Source organism: Cavia porcellus, unplaced genomic scaffold (genome assembly GCF_034190915.1).
Source record: "Cavia porcellus strain 051 isolate PalLab524CR breed Dunkin Hartley unplaced genomic scaffold, mCavPor4.1 scaffold_32, whole genome shotgun sequence".
Lineage (NCBI taxonomy): Eukaryota > Metazoa > Chordata > Mammalia > Rodentia > Caviidae > Cavia > Cavia porcellus.
Window position 1 is genome coordinate 29,909,847 of NW_026947515.1, and position 13,540 is coordinate 29,923,386.

At 49.4% G+C, this 13,540-nt stretch overlaps 2 protein-coding genes across 5 annotated transcripts; one reads left to right on the plus strand and one right to left on the minus strand.

Moving 5' to 3' along the window:
- Positions 1 to 1,696: 1,696 nt before the first annotated feature.
- Oxld1 (oxidoreductase like domain containing 1) lies at positions 1,697 to 3,270 on the minus strand. Of its 2 annotated transcripts, none has more exons than XM_005001442.4 (2): positions 3,123 to 3,270; positions 1,697 to 2,411 (listed from the first exon to the last, which is right to left on the minus strand). In XM_005001442.4, exons 1-2 carry the CDS (start codon positions 3,180 to 3,182, stop codon positions 1,995 to 1,997), a joined length of 477 nt encoding a protein of 158 aa, XP_005001499.1. In that variant the 5' UTR covers positions 3,183 to 3,270; the 3' UTR covers positions 1,697 to 1,994. The 2 variants fall into 2 exon arrangements, with proteins under 2 accessions (XP_005001499.1, XP_023418685.1); XM_023562917.2 differs by lacking the exon at positions 3,123 to 3,270 and adding an exon at positions 2,918 to 3,110.
- Positions 3,271 to 3,297: 27 nt separating this feature from the next.
- Ccdc137 (coiled-coil domain containing 137) lies at positions 3,298 to 10,485 on the plus strand. 3 transcript variants are annotated; one of them, XM_003464898.5, is made up of 6 exons: positions 3,298 to 3,494; positions 3,885 to 4,018; positions 6,163 to 6,385; positions 8,164 to 8,246; positions 8,459 to 8,538; positions 8,737 to 10,485. In XM_003464898.5, exons 1-6 carry the CDS (start codon positions 3,349 to 3,351, stop codon positions 8,956 to 8,958), a joined length of 888 nt encoding a protein of 295 aa, XP_003464946.1. In that variant the 5' UTR covers positions 3,298 to 3,348; the 3' UTR covers positions 8,959 to 10,485. The 3 variants fall into 3 exon arrangements, with proteins under 3 accessions (XP_003464946.1, XP_063098056.1, XP_063098058.1); XM_063241986.1 differs by lacking the exon at positions 8,164 to 8,246 and having other exon boundaries at positions 8,633 to 10,485; XM_063241988.1 differs by lacking the exon at positions 8,164 to 8,246.
- The last annotated feature ends 3,055 nt before the right edge of the window (positions 10,486 to 13,540 follow it).

A 13,540-nucleotide genomic window follows, 5' to 3' on the forward strand; every position in this document is an offset into this window, starting at 1 on the left:
TCTTGCTAAGATGCTCAATTACACAGGCTGGGCTTGAACTTGTAACCCTCCTGCCTCTGTGTCTGTTTCTTTTCTCTTTTTGGGGATTGAACCTAGAGCTTCATATATTCCAGCAGGCACTCTACCACTGAGCTTTGTCCTCAATCCTTTCTAACATTTTTTTAAAAAATTTTTGGGGGGCTGGGGATTTAGCTCAGCGGCGTAAGTACCTGCCTTGGAAGCAGGCAGTCGTGGGTTCGATCCCTGGTACCGATAAAAAGGAAAAAGAATTTTTTTTGGGTACCGGGGGTTGATCTCACAACCTCACACTCACCAGACAGGTGCTTATGCCGCTGAGCTAAATCCCCAGCCCCCTTTTTAAATTGTATTTTTATTTTTTTTTTTCGTTTTTTATCGATACCAGGGATCGAACTCATGACTGCCTGCTTGCAAGGCAGGCGCTTATGCTGCTGAGCTAAATTCCCAGCCCCCATATTTGCTTTTTCTTAAGGCAGGGTCTCGCTATTAAGTTCAGGCTGGTTTGGAAATCACTTTGTACTCCAGTCTGGTCTCAACCTCTTGGTAATCCTCCTTCCTCAGCCTCCCAACTGCTGGGATTACAGGTGTGTACCACACTAGGTTTGTTCTTTTTGTTTGTTTTTTTTTTTTTTAAGACAGACTAAATTGCCCAGGTATTCTTGAATTTGTGATCCTCTTTCCTCACCTTCCTGAGGAACTGCAATTATAGGCATCCACTAACCAGTTGAGTCTATTCCTTTATTTCTTTGATAAATCCTTCTACATTGCCCCCAAATTCAAGAATTCAAAAAAGCTTTGAAACATACCAAGCCCTGTTTGCGTTGCCTATCTCTGTGGAAAATCTTTCCAGTCACTTCTGAATGTGTGTGAATTAGGGCTAGTATGGCACTGATGGTCTAAGGCTAGAGTCACTATACTCATGCTTTTTGTGGCCCTCCTGGGATCGAGTGTTTTCAGATCATATGCATCAGCCTTCTGAAGTGTCAGCCTGACCTAAAGGTGTTTTATATCCAGTATTAAGGCATCTACCTTATGATCTCATGGTTCTGTTGTCACAGATCCTTGTTACAGAAAACAAGGTACAAGGAAAGGGCCTGTGTATCAGCCAAAATCCCTCATGAAATCATTTTATAATCCTAGCTTTTCTCTTAAATAAGACATAACACACACACACGCTTAATCCCAACCCTGAAGAGACTATCTGCAGTCAGTCTGGAATTGTTTGAGAAGGGGTTGGGATGGTAAACTTTCCATGAAATGGGGATAGGGTGGGCACTGAGGACCCTAAGATAATGTTCTGCCTCAGGTCATGGTGACCAAGACTGCAACTCAGAACCAGGTTGGCTCCTGGCAACTGGTTCTAGGGCAGATGTTCCTGGACTCCTGGTCCTCTCATGACAAACTGCTTTGGGAGTCTTGGTCAGGTAAGTTGGAAGAACAGGTCTGAGCAGTACCCAGGCTCCTATGGGCTGACCATAATATCTAGCTGTTAGGAAGCTGATCTCTCTAGGACCACTGCAGGTCTTTGAGGGCAACTGGAGGCTGGGGTCCTTCCCAGAGTGCTTGCACAGGGTTTTCCTCCCAGGTGGCCCTCTCTAAGGTACATGCAAAGTATAGACAGAGGAGGCCTTCAGTGTGACATGCAGGGGGTGTTGGAGTGTTACTGGAGGAGCGTTACTTAGACAGTCAGGCAGATGGGAGTTTTATTTCACCCTCACAGGCTGGTGAAGGCTGCAGCTGCTCAGCAGATGTACAGTGCCAACTGGCACCCATTTTCTTTGATAAGACATACAGGTCTTATGGACAATACAAACACCTTCTGTTCGACCACCATGGAGAATGTACTTATTTTCAGAAAAAGTCAATAAACAATTGCACCCACTGGTTGGGAAAAAAGGTGGCTCCTGCTGCTTCCTGAGTGGGAGCTGACAGGTTGGTGTCTCTGTCCAGAGTGAAGGTGTCTCAGCCAGGCTGCTTCAGCCACTGCCATGTGTTCGGAGCTGGATCTCCATCCTGAGGAAGGCCTTGAGGTTCTCATCAGCCACGTGCTCCTCCAGCGCGGCCAGGGCGCGCTCCCCACCATCCTGGTAGTGCTGCAGTAGTGCCTCTGCATACTCCACCCACACACAGTTGGGGCAGCCACTCATGCAGCAATTTGTGGGGGGTTGGAGCTCAGGTGGCAGAGGGTAAAAGGATTCTGAGGGGTCCCCACTGGGTGGAGAGGTCTTGGGCTGCCTGGTGCTGTCTGTACCTGCTTGAGAGCCCCTCTTCGCATGGTCCATGCCTGGCTCTCTTCTATCACCAGCTTCCACTCGGCCATCGTGCCTGTAAGGGACACTGCCTCCTCCATGTAGGCTGGAGCAGCAATTCCAGCTGGAGAGCCAACGGGCCCCCTGAGAAGGCAGATAAACACGATTCTTAGGGAAGATGGAAAGGCCTACCCTGTCTCTGATTCTGGGGATCTTTCAGTCTTCCTGTTGCTGAAGGACAGGTGACTCCATGTCCTCGGCTTCCCCACTCCCACAGGACCTTAGATCAGTTAGCTCACCTCTCTAGATTCAGTTTCCCCATCTGTAAAATGAAATCAAGATGAGGAAGACATGGCATGACTCATGAGAAGTGCTAGGTGTCAGGGCCAAGCATTCGGTACGCATTCAGCAGATGAGGGCCCGGGAGAGGAGTAATAGTGGACTCCCGGCCTCAGGACTGCCCCCTTCCGACATACCCAGGGCGGGTAAGCCTTTCCCTCCTCTGACTGACCATTCTGACGAATCGCATCACTTTTACCCTATTTTGCTGTCACATAAGAAGCCCCAAGGCTGTCGGGTCTCTGATTGTAACCCCAGCAACCTCAGGTCTCCCCTGGCCCTGAATTCGCCCCAGCCACCCGACCACCGACCTGGTACAGACCACTCATTTACAAACTCCAGGGGCGCACAGGCTCTCCGCAAAGCCCGGCCTCAGGGTCTACAGGGCTTGCAAATAGTTGGTGCTGAGTAGGTGCCCTGAACACAAGTGGCTCAGCGACTTGCCGGACTTCCCAGACTTGAGGTGGATGCGAACCCCGCGTCAACACCTGCCACCCCCAGCACACCAGTACTTGCCGAGTCCCGCACAGCAGCGCCCACCACCCTGCCTGCCCAGGTAACACTCGGTAGAAGCATAGCCGCCGCAATCTGTGAGTGGCGGCAGGCCCGTCCAATCCCAGCCTGAAGAGAAGCCGCACTGATCCAATAAGCGTGGGGCTGGGAGCAGGAAGCGGAAATAGTGTTTGTGCGCGGGGAGGCGGGAGAGTGGAAGTGCTTTCGCTCTTAAGCGGCAAGTGTGGTGATGGCCGGTGCTGGACAGCGAGCGGTGGCCCCACCAGGGAGACCAGGAAACCCCGGACAGCCGCAGGCACGGCGGCGGTGGCAGCGGCAGTGGCAGCAGCCGCGAGGGCAGCAAAAATGCTCTACCTGGGAGCCGGGGCAGTGCAGGTGGGTAGCGACCCTGGAGGAGCCGATTTGTCAGCGAGCTTTCCAGCACACAATCGGAGTAGGCTCACGGCCTCCTCGATGGTGCCTTGGCTCACTCTCTGCGAAGATCTTGTTGAATATGTGGAGGCGTGAATAAATCTAGTTTTGCCTCTGCTTCGTCCGCAATATGAGGCCAGCTGTCCCAGGCTCCGCGGATTTTCGGAGCTCCGTTTGCCCCTGCATCCCTGGAGAAAACGGTTCAAGGGACCGGGTGAGAGGAGCGGGCCATCTTCTCCCTGCCCGATTGGTGGCCCCGAAACTCTTTTTTCCAGGCTTGGCCTCCTTTTCTGATTCTGCTTGTTTTCCTTAGAACTAGTCTCACCCCTTCGCCCTCCGGGTTTTCTTTCCTAGCAAAGAAAAGAAGAAAGTGAATTGCAAGCCTAAGAACCAGGATGAACAGGAAATCCCTTTCCGGCTTCGAGAGATCATGAAAAGCCGAGAGGAGATGAAAAAACCCCTCAGTTTCAAGAAGAGAAAGAAGGAGGGTATGTGTGGACCTCTACTTGGTGGTAGCAGCTTTATATGTCTGAATCCTCCCAGTTGCTCAAACTGTGTACTCCATAGCGTTTCAGGCAAGGAGGAAACCTGCCAAGACCCAGTGCTGAAGGGACAGGACAGGGGAAACAGGACTGAGGGAAGACCAGTGTCACCAAAACCAAACAAGGTGTGGTAGCAGAATGGTACCAGAGGAGACTAAATAAAGGAGAAGCCCATGCAGGGTGTGGGAACAGCTTAGGGGTACCTCAGGAGCAGGGGAAGAAGTATTGATTTTTTTTTTAAATCTACAAAGTAATGGAGATCCATCAAGGGGTTTTAATGGTGATGACCAGTTTATATTTACTTTGAGGACAGATCCCATAATGAAGGGAGTGGATACGGCTCACCAGTGAGGCTGTTAGCAGTGAGAAGTGAAGATTCCTTGGACTAAGTTTTAAGCAACAGGCAGAGAGAAGTGGTGCATTTGAGGATTTAATGAAGAAAGTTGATTAAACCCTTCTGAAAAGCTTTCCTTTCTTATTCCCTATATCAGGTTGGGCCTCATGCCACTCTGGGTGTCTTGGGCAACAATGTCAATATGCTTGTACATTTTTATTTGTATTTTTTGTTTTTCTAAACTGATTTTTTTTTTTTTTTTTTTTGTCTTTTCCCTTTTCATTGGTACCAGGGATCAAACTCACAACTACCTGCTTGCAAGGCAGGCGCTTATGCCGCGGAGCTAAATCCCCAGCCCCTCTAAACTGATTTTACAGCAGCGGTGTTTTATAATTTATTTAAATTTTACCCTTTTCACCAAAGAGATGATGAAATAAAAAGCTAAGAAAGGAGGTTAGAGGAGATACTGGCCCAAGTGGAGGGTGGTGTGTTGGTTCCCACCACCACAGTGTTGGGGCTCTGCCTCAGGGCCTTGTATATGCTGTACAAATGCTCTACCACAGAGCTATATCCCCTACCCAGATGGAATGTCTGTAAATTGTGCTGCATTGAATTGGTACTTTTTTTTGTTAAATTACTTTAAAAATACATATTCAGAAAAACTGGGGATGTCGCTCCATTGTAGAATGCTTGCAGAGCATGCTCAAGGCCCTGAGTTGAATATTTAACACTGGATGAAAAATTTGTGTGTGTGCGTGCGCGTGTGTGTACTCACAGAGGTAGTAAAGTCAAATGGTTCTGAGGAGTGTGACGTGAAAGTGAGCCTCCCCATCTATAAACCCTGGCCTTCCTCCTGAAAGAAATCATTGTTCACTTTATGTATAACTTTTCCTGGAGACATTTATTCATATTTTCACACCTTTGTAATGTAAAACCTCTTGCTTCACCCTGTATATTGTTCTGTGGCCTGTGTTCATTTATAGGATCTTTTCCATATTCATATCCATAGCTCTATTGGGTTTACTTCAGGGACTGGGTAATGAAATTTGTGGATGAGCAGAGGAAGTTCATTCATCCAGACTCGGTGGTATTTAGGTTTCTCATTGTTTTTTTTTCTTTCAGTTGTGCTGTGTTTGTGCTGTCTTTGACACTTAAACCAGCAGGCTGTGAGGTCACTTCTATAGGGATGACCTGAACTGGGCATCTTAGATCTTCTCTGGCTGCTGCGTCTAGCATGGCTTTTGAAACTTTGGAGGGAAGATAGCAGCAATTCAAAGATAAGAATCAGTGTACAAAAGTTGAGGTCAGGTGGAGCCCTCTCACCTGATTGGAGAAAGCAAACTGCCTAGTACCTGCAGTGTGTTTATTTATACCATCAGCATATAAATAAATTCAAAGAATGTTTAAGGGAAGCATAGATCTGGACAGGAAGAATATCTAATTTATTAGCAGGAAAGTCAGCATATCTTGGTGGCTTCATAGGAAACAAGGGAGAAAACTGTGTTATCTCAAGTGAAGGTTAAGTCACTTTGCAGCAGCTCCCAGATCTGTGCACACTTCTCATGGGGCTCTGCAAAACCCATGAGAGGCAGTGGTCTTGTCCAAGACACCCAGGGGACAGACAGCTTTGCTCCCGACATTTGGTTGCTTCCACTTGAGCCTGGTTTTCTCTTTCTGTTGTCTTGGAAGGGGAAGTTAGCTTGGCTGGGACCATCTACCCGCTCCTAACTTTTCTGGGGTCCTCCTTTGTTTTTAGCCCAGGTGGCCTTCAGGAACACTCTGGAGAAGGAAGCAAAGGGAATGGAGCCGGATATCATGGTTCCCAAGTTCAGGCAAAGGAAGGGGGAGTCCGATAGGGCTTACCTCCAGCGCATGGAGCAGGAGACCCAGCACGTGCTGTTCCTCAGCAAGAACCAGATCGACCGGCAGCCAGAGGTGCAGGCAGCTCCCAAGAAGGAGAAATCTGAGCGGAAAAAGGCGTGAGTCCAGACCTAAGCAGGGCCAGGGAGGCAGGGCTGTGAGTTCCGCAGCAACAGCATTTTGGTGCCACATCCACTCCTATTTATCCTCCATTCAAGAAAACAGAGGGAAGATGTTAAAGTCCTGGGAAGGGCGGAGCTCCGCGGGGTGGAGGTGACAGGGCTCAGGTCATACAAACACCTTGCTTTGCTTTTGATTTTCTCTGGAAAAGCATGAGGGCTTCAGGGCAGTTTTCCACCTTGGGCTGAGTACTAGCCATTGGGCTGTCCCTGAGGAAATCAGTATTGCAGGGATCCAGGTGAAGCTGACATACAGCCCTGGCCCAGACCTGGATGGAGGTTGTTTCCAGTGATCTCCTTTCTGGTCTGAAACAGATTCCAAAGCCTTTGGCTTGGTCATCTGCATAAGTTCTATGACTGCTCAGCCTGGCATTCTCATCTGTAAAGTATATCAAGATGATGTCACTGCCATGAGGTTTAGTTATGCTCCTTATACAGGAAGGATGGTGTCCAGCCAGGAGCAAGCCTACCCTCTCTGCCTCTTGCCTTAATTTCCTCCTGGCCTGTGGGAAGGCAGGGAGATGGTTTCAGCAAGCAGTGTTCTTTTCTTTTTCTTTTCTCCACTACCAGAGATTAAACTCAGGGTTTTTGTACTGAGCTATGTCCCCAGCCCATTTTAAATTTTCTATGTTGAGCAGGGTCTCACTAGTAGTCCAGGCTAGACTCACACTTGCCCACACTTTTCCTGCTTCAGCTTCCCAGAGTGCTGGGATTACAGGTGTGCACCACCATACCTGCCTCAGCAGTGCTTTTTGAGGTCCCTTAACCACAATTTTCCAGATTAACCAACCCAAGGTTTTATGAGTTAAAGTAACTGGGCGTGGTGGTGCACACCTGTAATCCCAGCACTCAGGATGCTGAGGCAGGAGCAGGAGAATCACCAGGAGTTCAAGGCCAGCCTGGGCTACACGGTGAGTTCAATGCCAACCTCAACTACTTAGTAAGGCCCTACCTCAAAAACAAACAAACAGAAAAACAATAAAGTTAAGGTAAAAATTGCTGCAAGTTGCAATTTTTTTTTTTTTTTTTTTTTTTTTGAGACAAGATCTCACTATGTAGTCAGGCTGGCCTTGCAAACTCAAGATGATTCTCCTATCTCAGCCTCCCAAATGCTAGAATTACAGGTGTGGGTCACCATGCCTGACTAGGATGTATCTTTCTGATTCTGTAAGATCTGTAGAGTAAGTAGGTTGTAGAGTCTCCCTGTTTCTGAATTCTCAAAGTATTTGTAGTCATATTAGGCAAGAAAATTACATCCTAGGATACTTAGTTCATATATAGCCTTAAGCCACAATAGTCTCCAAACTTTTCGTAAGACCCTAGAATTCACAGTCCCCAAAAGTGCTTCCATACATCTCCGGGACTTTGGTAGATCGTTTGGTTAAAGCAACACAGCTAGCACTTGGGGCAGAATGATTCTTCATGGTGTGGTTGTCCTGTGCATTAGGGTATTTGGCAGCATCCCTATTCTATCCAGTGTTACAGCCCATAATGTCAATAGGCGTTATCCGCTGTTCCCTATGGCTGACAGCCACTAACTGGGAACTCTCAAGGGGTCTGGTGGATGCAAGGCTCACTCTGATGGAGGATGGTGAAGGGCATAGGAAGTGCCGGTGGCTGCCAAGGCTCAGATTTTATTTCTGCCCCTGGGTAGAGTGGCCTCTGCCTCCTCCTGGTTGGGTGAGCGGTTAGGAATAAGCATCACACTGTCTTCTCAGGTTCCAGAAACGGCGACTGGATAAAGCCCGGCAGAAAAAGGCAGAGAGAGCAGTGGAAAGGCTGGAGCAGGAGCTGCTGAAAGGTAGCCCTTCCTAAGTGGCTCTGTCCCTTCAGACCTGGGCCTACTCTTCTCACAAGCCCCTTTATTTCTCCGAGTCCACAGCTATCAGGCTAGCAGATGACTCCATGTTCTGCATCCTGGCCTTGGAGGCAGGAAATACGAGGATTCGAGGATAGCCAGAGCTGTGGGCATCAGGGCAAGGCGGTATGAGGCCTTTTCCCCTCTTCCTGCAGATACTGTGAAGTTTGGAGAGGTTGTCTTAGAGCCACCAGAGCTGACTGCCCAGCCCAGGAGGAGCACAAGCAGAAGCCAGGTATGCAGGGTCTAGGTGTGCAGGAGGCCACAGAGTTACTAGCCTTTCCTCTGGAACCTCCAGGAAACAAGACCTGTGTTCATGTTTGTTGTAGGGTGCGCCCCAGCACCGTACTGGAATGAGAGCTATTTGACAGCTACAGCCCTTACCATCGCCCATGGCCCACGTGTGTGTTACCCTACTGTGTCTCTTCCTCAGCCTGGCAAGACATCACTGATGCTGAAGATGCTTTTGAGCCCTGGTGGTGTGTCCCAGAAGCCTCAGAGCACCTCACTGGCCAGGCAGCAGATTGTGAAGGCAGAGAGGGAGCAGGCTGTGCAGGCTTACCGGGCCCTGAAGAAACTGCGACAGCAGCAGCGGGTGTCACCACCACAGCTGCTGTGCCACACTTCCCAGAGGAAGGCTGAGGTGCGTCTGTGACGGAGAGACTCAGAGGCCTGGCACACCTGAAACAAGAAGATTGTCCTGTTCCGGACAATGGCCCACACACCAGCTCTCGGTGTGGAGAGTCTCCAGATCCTTTCTCTTAATTGTTCACCTTAAAGATTGCCCTTTCCCAGCGACCTCTGAGGGGCTGTATCTCCTACAGGGCTTCTCCCCTTATAGATTGGGGCCCGTGTCTTATTTCAAGCCTACCTTCACTTTGCAGCAGAAAAGTCCAGGCTCAGGGAACCCAGGGCCACCTTACGAAGTACCCAGGCTTAAAATCCTGACTCTGAACACCAGTTGATTACTGAGACTGCTGATGTTGGTCATTTCAGTATTTAAGAGGTTCCCTCTGGGTCAGGCAGGGTGGGTCAGCAGGCCAGTGGGAAAAAGCAGGCAGAAGCCAGGGAACAGTTGGTTCCTAGACTACCTTTGAGGTCTTCACAGGGAGTCAGGGCCCCAGCCCACCTGTTAGTAGACTTGCAGAGACAGGAGAGTGCTAGCCTAGGTTTGTTTGGGATAGAGATACCCTCTGAGGGGAGAAGCAGGTCTGTAACCCACCTAACAGGTCTGTGGGAAATAGGGCAGGCAGAGAAGCCAGGGATGCAGCCTCCCTGGGCTCCAGTTAGGCAGCAGGGCTGATGAAAGCACTTGCCCAGGGCAGGGCTTACTGAGTTCGACCACCAGTGCCAAAGAGTGTAGCACCCAGCCCTCCACCCAGGTCAATGCAGTCAGAGGTGTGAAGGCCTTCAGGACTGCAGACCTCCCAGGAGCCTGCCACCACGCAGATGCTCTCAGAGATCTCACAAAGGCTGAGTCTGCCTTGAGCACTGTAAAGTGAAGGAGTTTTGTGGAACTTTTTAGTCCCCTTCTGCGAGTTTGCATTTCCAAAATGAAGTTTATCAAGATTTTTGGTGTTTTTCAAATAGGGCTGTTAACCTGTGAGGTGATTTTTGCTACCTAGTGACACTTGGTGGCTCACTCACCTGGGTGCCTGGGGTGTGCACAACCCATTTGAGCTATACCTGGCAGCACTCAGGGCCTCTCTCAGGCTGACTAGAGAAGTACAAGTTCAGATGACACCTGCAACCTGGGAAGTTTGAATTAGGACACTCAGGCCAGAGCACAGCCACTGTTAGTCAAGTGCTAGTGTCTAAATCCTCCCAGGGGCCATGTGAGATGAGATGAGGCTTGTGATGGACTGCTAATTGGGACCACAAATTTTCAGTGGCTAATTCAGTGTACTTCCCTCAGGGATAAATGGAGGTTTGAGATTATGGGTGTCACCCTTTGGAGATTTCCCATGAGCTCTAGGGATGAGCCATCCTCTCCCACCCACTAAGACCACTCAGGTTAAACAGCACTGCAGGGCAAGATCCTTAGCATGGGATATTCTCTGTCCTCTGGAGTCATCCCAGGATTATACTTGCTGAGTCATCACCTCTGAATCTTCGTGGATCTTAAGTCTTCTGCTAGCCCCTCCTAGCCTTGTATACACCCAATAAAATAGTGGCTGGCTCAGAGTGTCTTCCTCTCTGCCCACTCTGGGGCACTGACTTCCCACCCCTGCTTCATGCATTATTAAATTTGTCTCATCCTTTCGCCAAACCCCATTTACAGGCAGTTGGGGATCTTGGCCTGGCTCCTGATACGCTACCTCTGTGACTTGGATTAAGTCTTTTCCTCTAGGCCTTCCTGTCATGTGGATCTTGGCAGGGTCCTGTTCTGATCCTCTGCAGCACACCTGACTTTCTTCCTATGTCTGGCATGGCAGGGCCATGCAGGACCTGGTGGTCCTTACTCAGGGCCTTGTTTTTTTGTTTATTTATTTTTTTTTATTTTGTGAGACAGGGTCTCACTATGTAGTGCAGCCTGACCTTGAATTCATAGCAGTCCTCCTTGCTTTAGTGTCTTCAGAGTTGGGGTTACATATCTGTGCCACTGCACCCAGCATTTAAGAAAAAAATTAGTCTATTAATATAAATCATTAATTTTGGGAAGTTGATACATGCATTTAACATGTCTTAATTATTTTCAAGCAGGGTTTCCCAGTCCTCCCACAGAATCAGAGTTCTTTGCCCAGATGGGACCCAGCTGTCTGCAGGTTCAAGCCCAGGCCAGGGCCTTGAATGTTTGCTGACATGATAAAGGTGTTTAGTTTGTTGCACAAAACACTGAAAAATCTAGTATGGCCTTAGGTTCCCCTAAAATGGGCCTTGCACAAAGCCCCTTGTGTGTGTGCTTTCTCTGGAACCTTATTTCAAAGGCTTGGGGCACTCCTTGTGGGAACTTCCTTGTTGCTGGTGTTGGGTGCTTTGAGTGCAGGTTCAGCACATAAAACAATATAAGACTATTTACCCCATCTGGCTTTAGCCCTCCTGTGGTGACATCTGGCAGGGTGTGAATGCAGCCTGTAATCTTTTCCAGGGGCGCATGTGAGGCCTGCTTCCCAGCTCCTCCCTGCTGTACCTGTTCTTCCCTTCCTGAGGTGTACCCCTTTACCCCGCCTCCCAACTGATGAAAACGCTAATGGTGGGTCTTTGGGGACATGGGATACCTATATAGGAAGCTGAGACAGCAGATCCAAGAGGTGCAGACAGCCAGAGCAATGGGGAGGAGGAGAAGGAAGATGAGTAGGGCTGAGGCTGGGACCTGGAAGGGCTCAAGCAGTGCAGCTCAGCAGCACCAGCAGATTACACATGGCTCATCCTAGTTGCCAGCCTTAGGTGTCCTGGTGGCAGGGCTCACTATCTGGAGGTTTGTGTACACTTCCCAGTCTGAGGTCCACTAAGCTAGAGAAGAATGCCTTGAATGTAATGCACCCCCCTGAGGGTCTGGGTCTAAGTGGAATCCCTGCATTCAGTTCAACTCTGAACAAAATATTTGAGGCATTTTTGCAGGAGATGGAGGATGGGCACCATCATCAGTTTCTCAGGCATACTAGGACCCCAAAATGATTGAGAGCAGCATTCTTGCTAGGCACAGTGCTACATTCCTGTAACCCCAAAGGGCTGAGGGAGAAGGGCAAGTGCCAGAGCAGTCCAGGGAGCTTTGTGAGGCCTTCTCTCAAAGCAGGCCTGGTGGGGTGGGGATGGGGGGGCGGTATTGGGGAGGTAGCCGTGCTCCTTGGGTTCAGTCTCCAGTACTGACAACAGATAGCATACAACCTCAAACCAGTCACCTCAGCAGGCTTCCTTCCCAGCTCGCAGCGGCTTCCAAGTAATCTGTGGTTCCTGCTGTGGCTCAGCAAGAGTCCAGAGAAACGCAACTGAGATGCTGGACTAAGGTTCTGTGACCCTAAATCCGGTTGCCAAAAGCACAGGCTGCCTCTCTGTGGCTGCAAAAGCCTGTTCTCAGATTCAGGAGCAGTGTGTCATCCTTAGGCTTCTCCAGGAAAGACCATGCCCAACCAAAGGAGCATTACGTGGCACCAGGGATATAGCTTAGCGATAAAGTGCCTGCCTTCGAGTACAAGGACATGGGTTTGATTCCTGGTAACAAAAGAAAACGACAAAAGAGCATTACTCCAGGTGATGACGGGATAGGTATAGCATGTTAAGCAGAAGCTACAGTCTCTACCTGTAGGCTTAGTGACCTATCTAAATAGTGGTTCTCTTATCCTGGTTGGGCCACATTCTCATACCCTCTGGCAGAAAAATGGTGAGGTAGAAGTCCCTGTGATGACCTGTGAGGCACACCAAGCCCATCTGTTCAGGAGATTCTACCACTGGTGGTGACCCAAGCATCAAGGAAGCATAAGAGTGGCCACAGTCTCGCTGCACTTGACCTGGACCTGGTTTTCCCTCTGTCCTAGACAACCAGGTTTCTAAGCAAGCACCTGGGCTTGGACCCATCCAGAGCTTGGCAGTCCTCTCAGCACCAGCCTGTCTCTGAAATGCTGCTGGGAAACACACTACGTTAGGCCAAAGGTACTGTGAGGGTGAGCATTAGAGTTGAGAGGGTCTGACGGCTTAAATGGGCTTCTGGCTAGCAGAAGCTCGCGAACTGCATGGAGCCGAAGCCCAGATGCAACAGTGCTAAGCCTGACTAGAATCCTTACATAGCTGAAGAATGAGATTTCACACTGAAGAGGTTTTTCTAAAACACTTGGCAACTTTAATCAGGCTTCGCTTAAATTTTCTGAAATCAAGGACCCAGAGAGAGCCAACATTTTAGATCCCATGCCAATCACTTCATTCTAATGACAGCTGAAGCAGAAAGAGGTTCATTGAGCTCACTGTTTGGAGGTTCAAGAGCATGATGCTGGCACCAACTCAGCTGTGCTGAGGCCCTTTTGGGGAGTCATATGGCAGGTAGCAATGAGAGTGCACAGGAACAAGTGGGGGGCCAAGCCACTACAGATTGAAATCTACAAGGATCTATTATCAGAGATCAGCACACAAAACCCAGAGGTATGGCACTTGTCATCTGTACTTTGAGCTGAAGACTGGGAGGGTCTCAGAAACAAGGTCTCAGTCAGGTATGCAGGGTGAGGTCAGAGGATCGCTCTCTACATGGTTGAGGCCATCCAGGGCTACAGAGTGAGTTCAAATCCAGCATGAATACTAGGGAGACC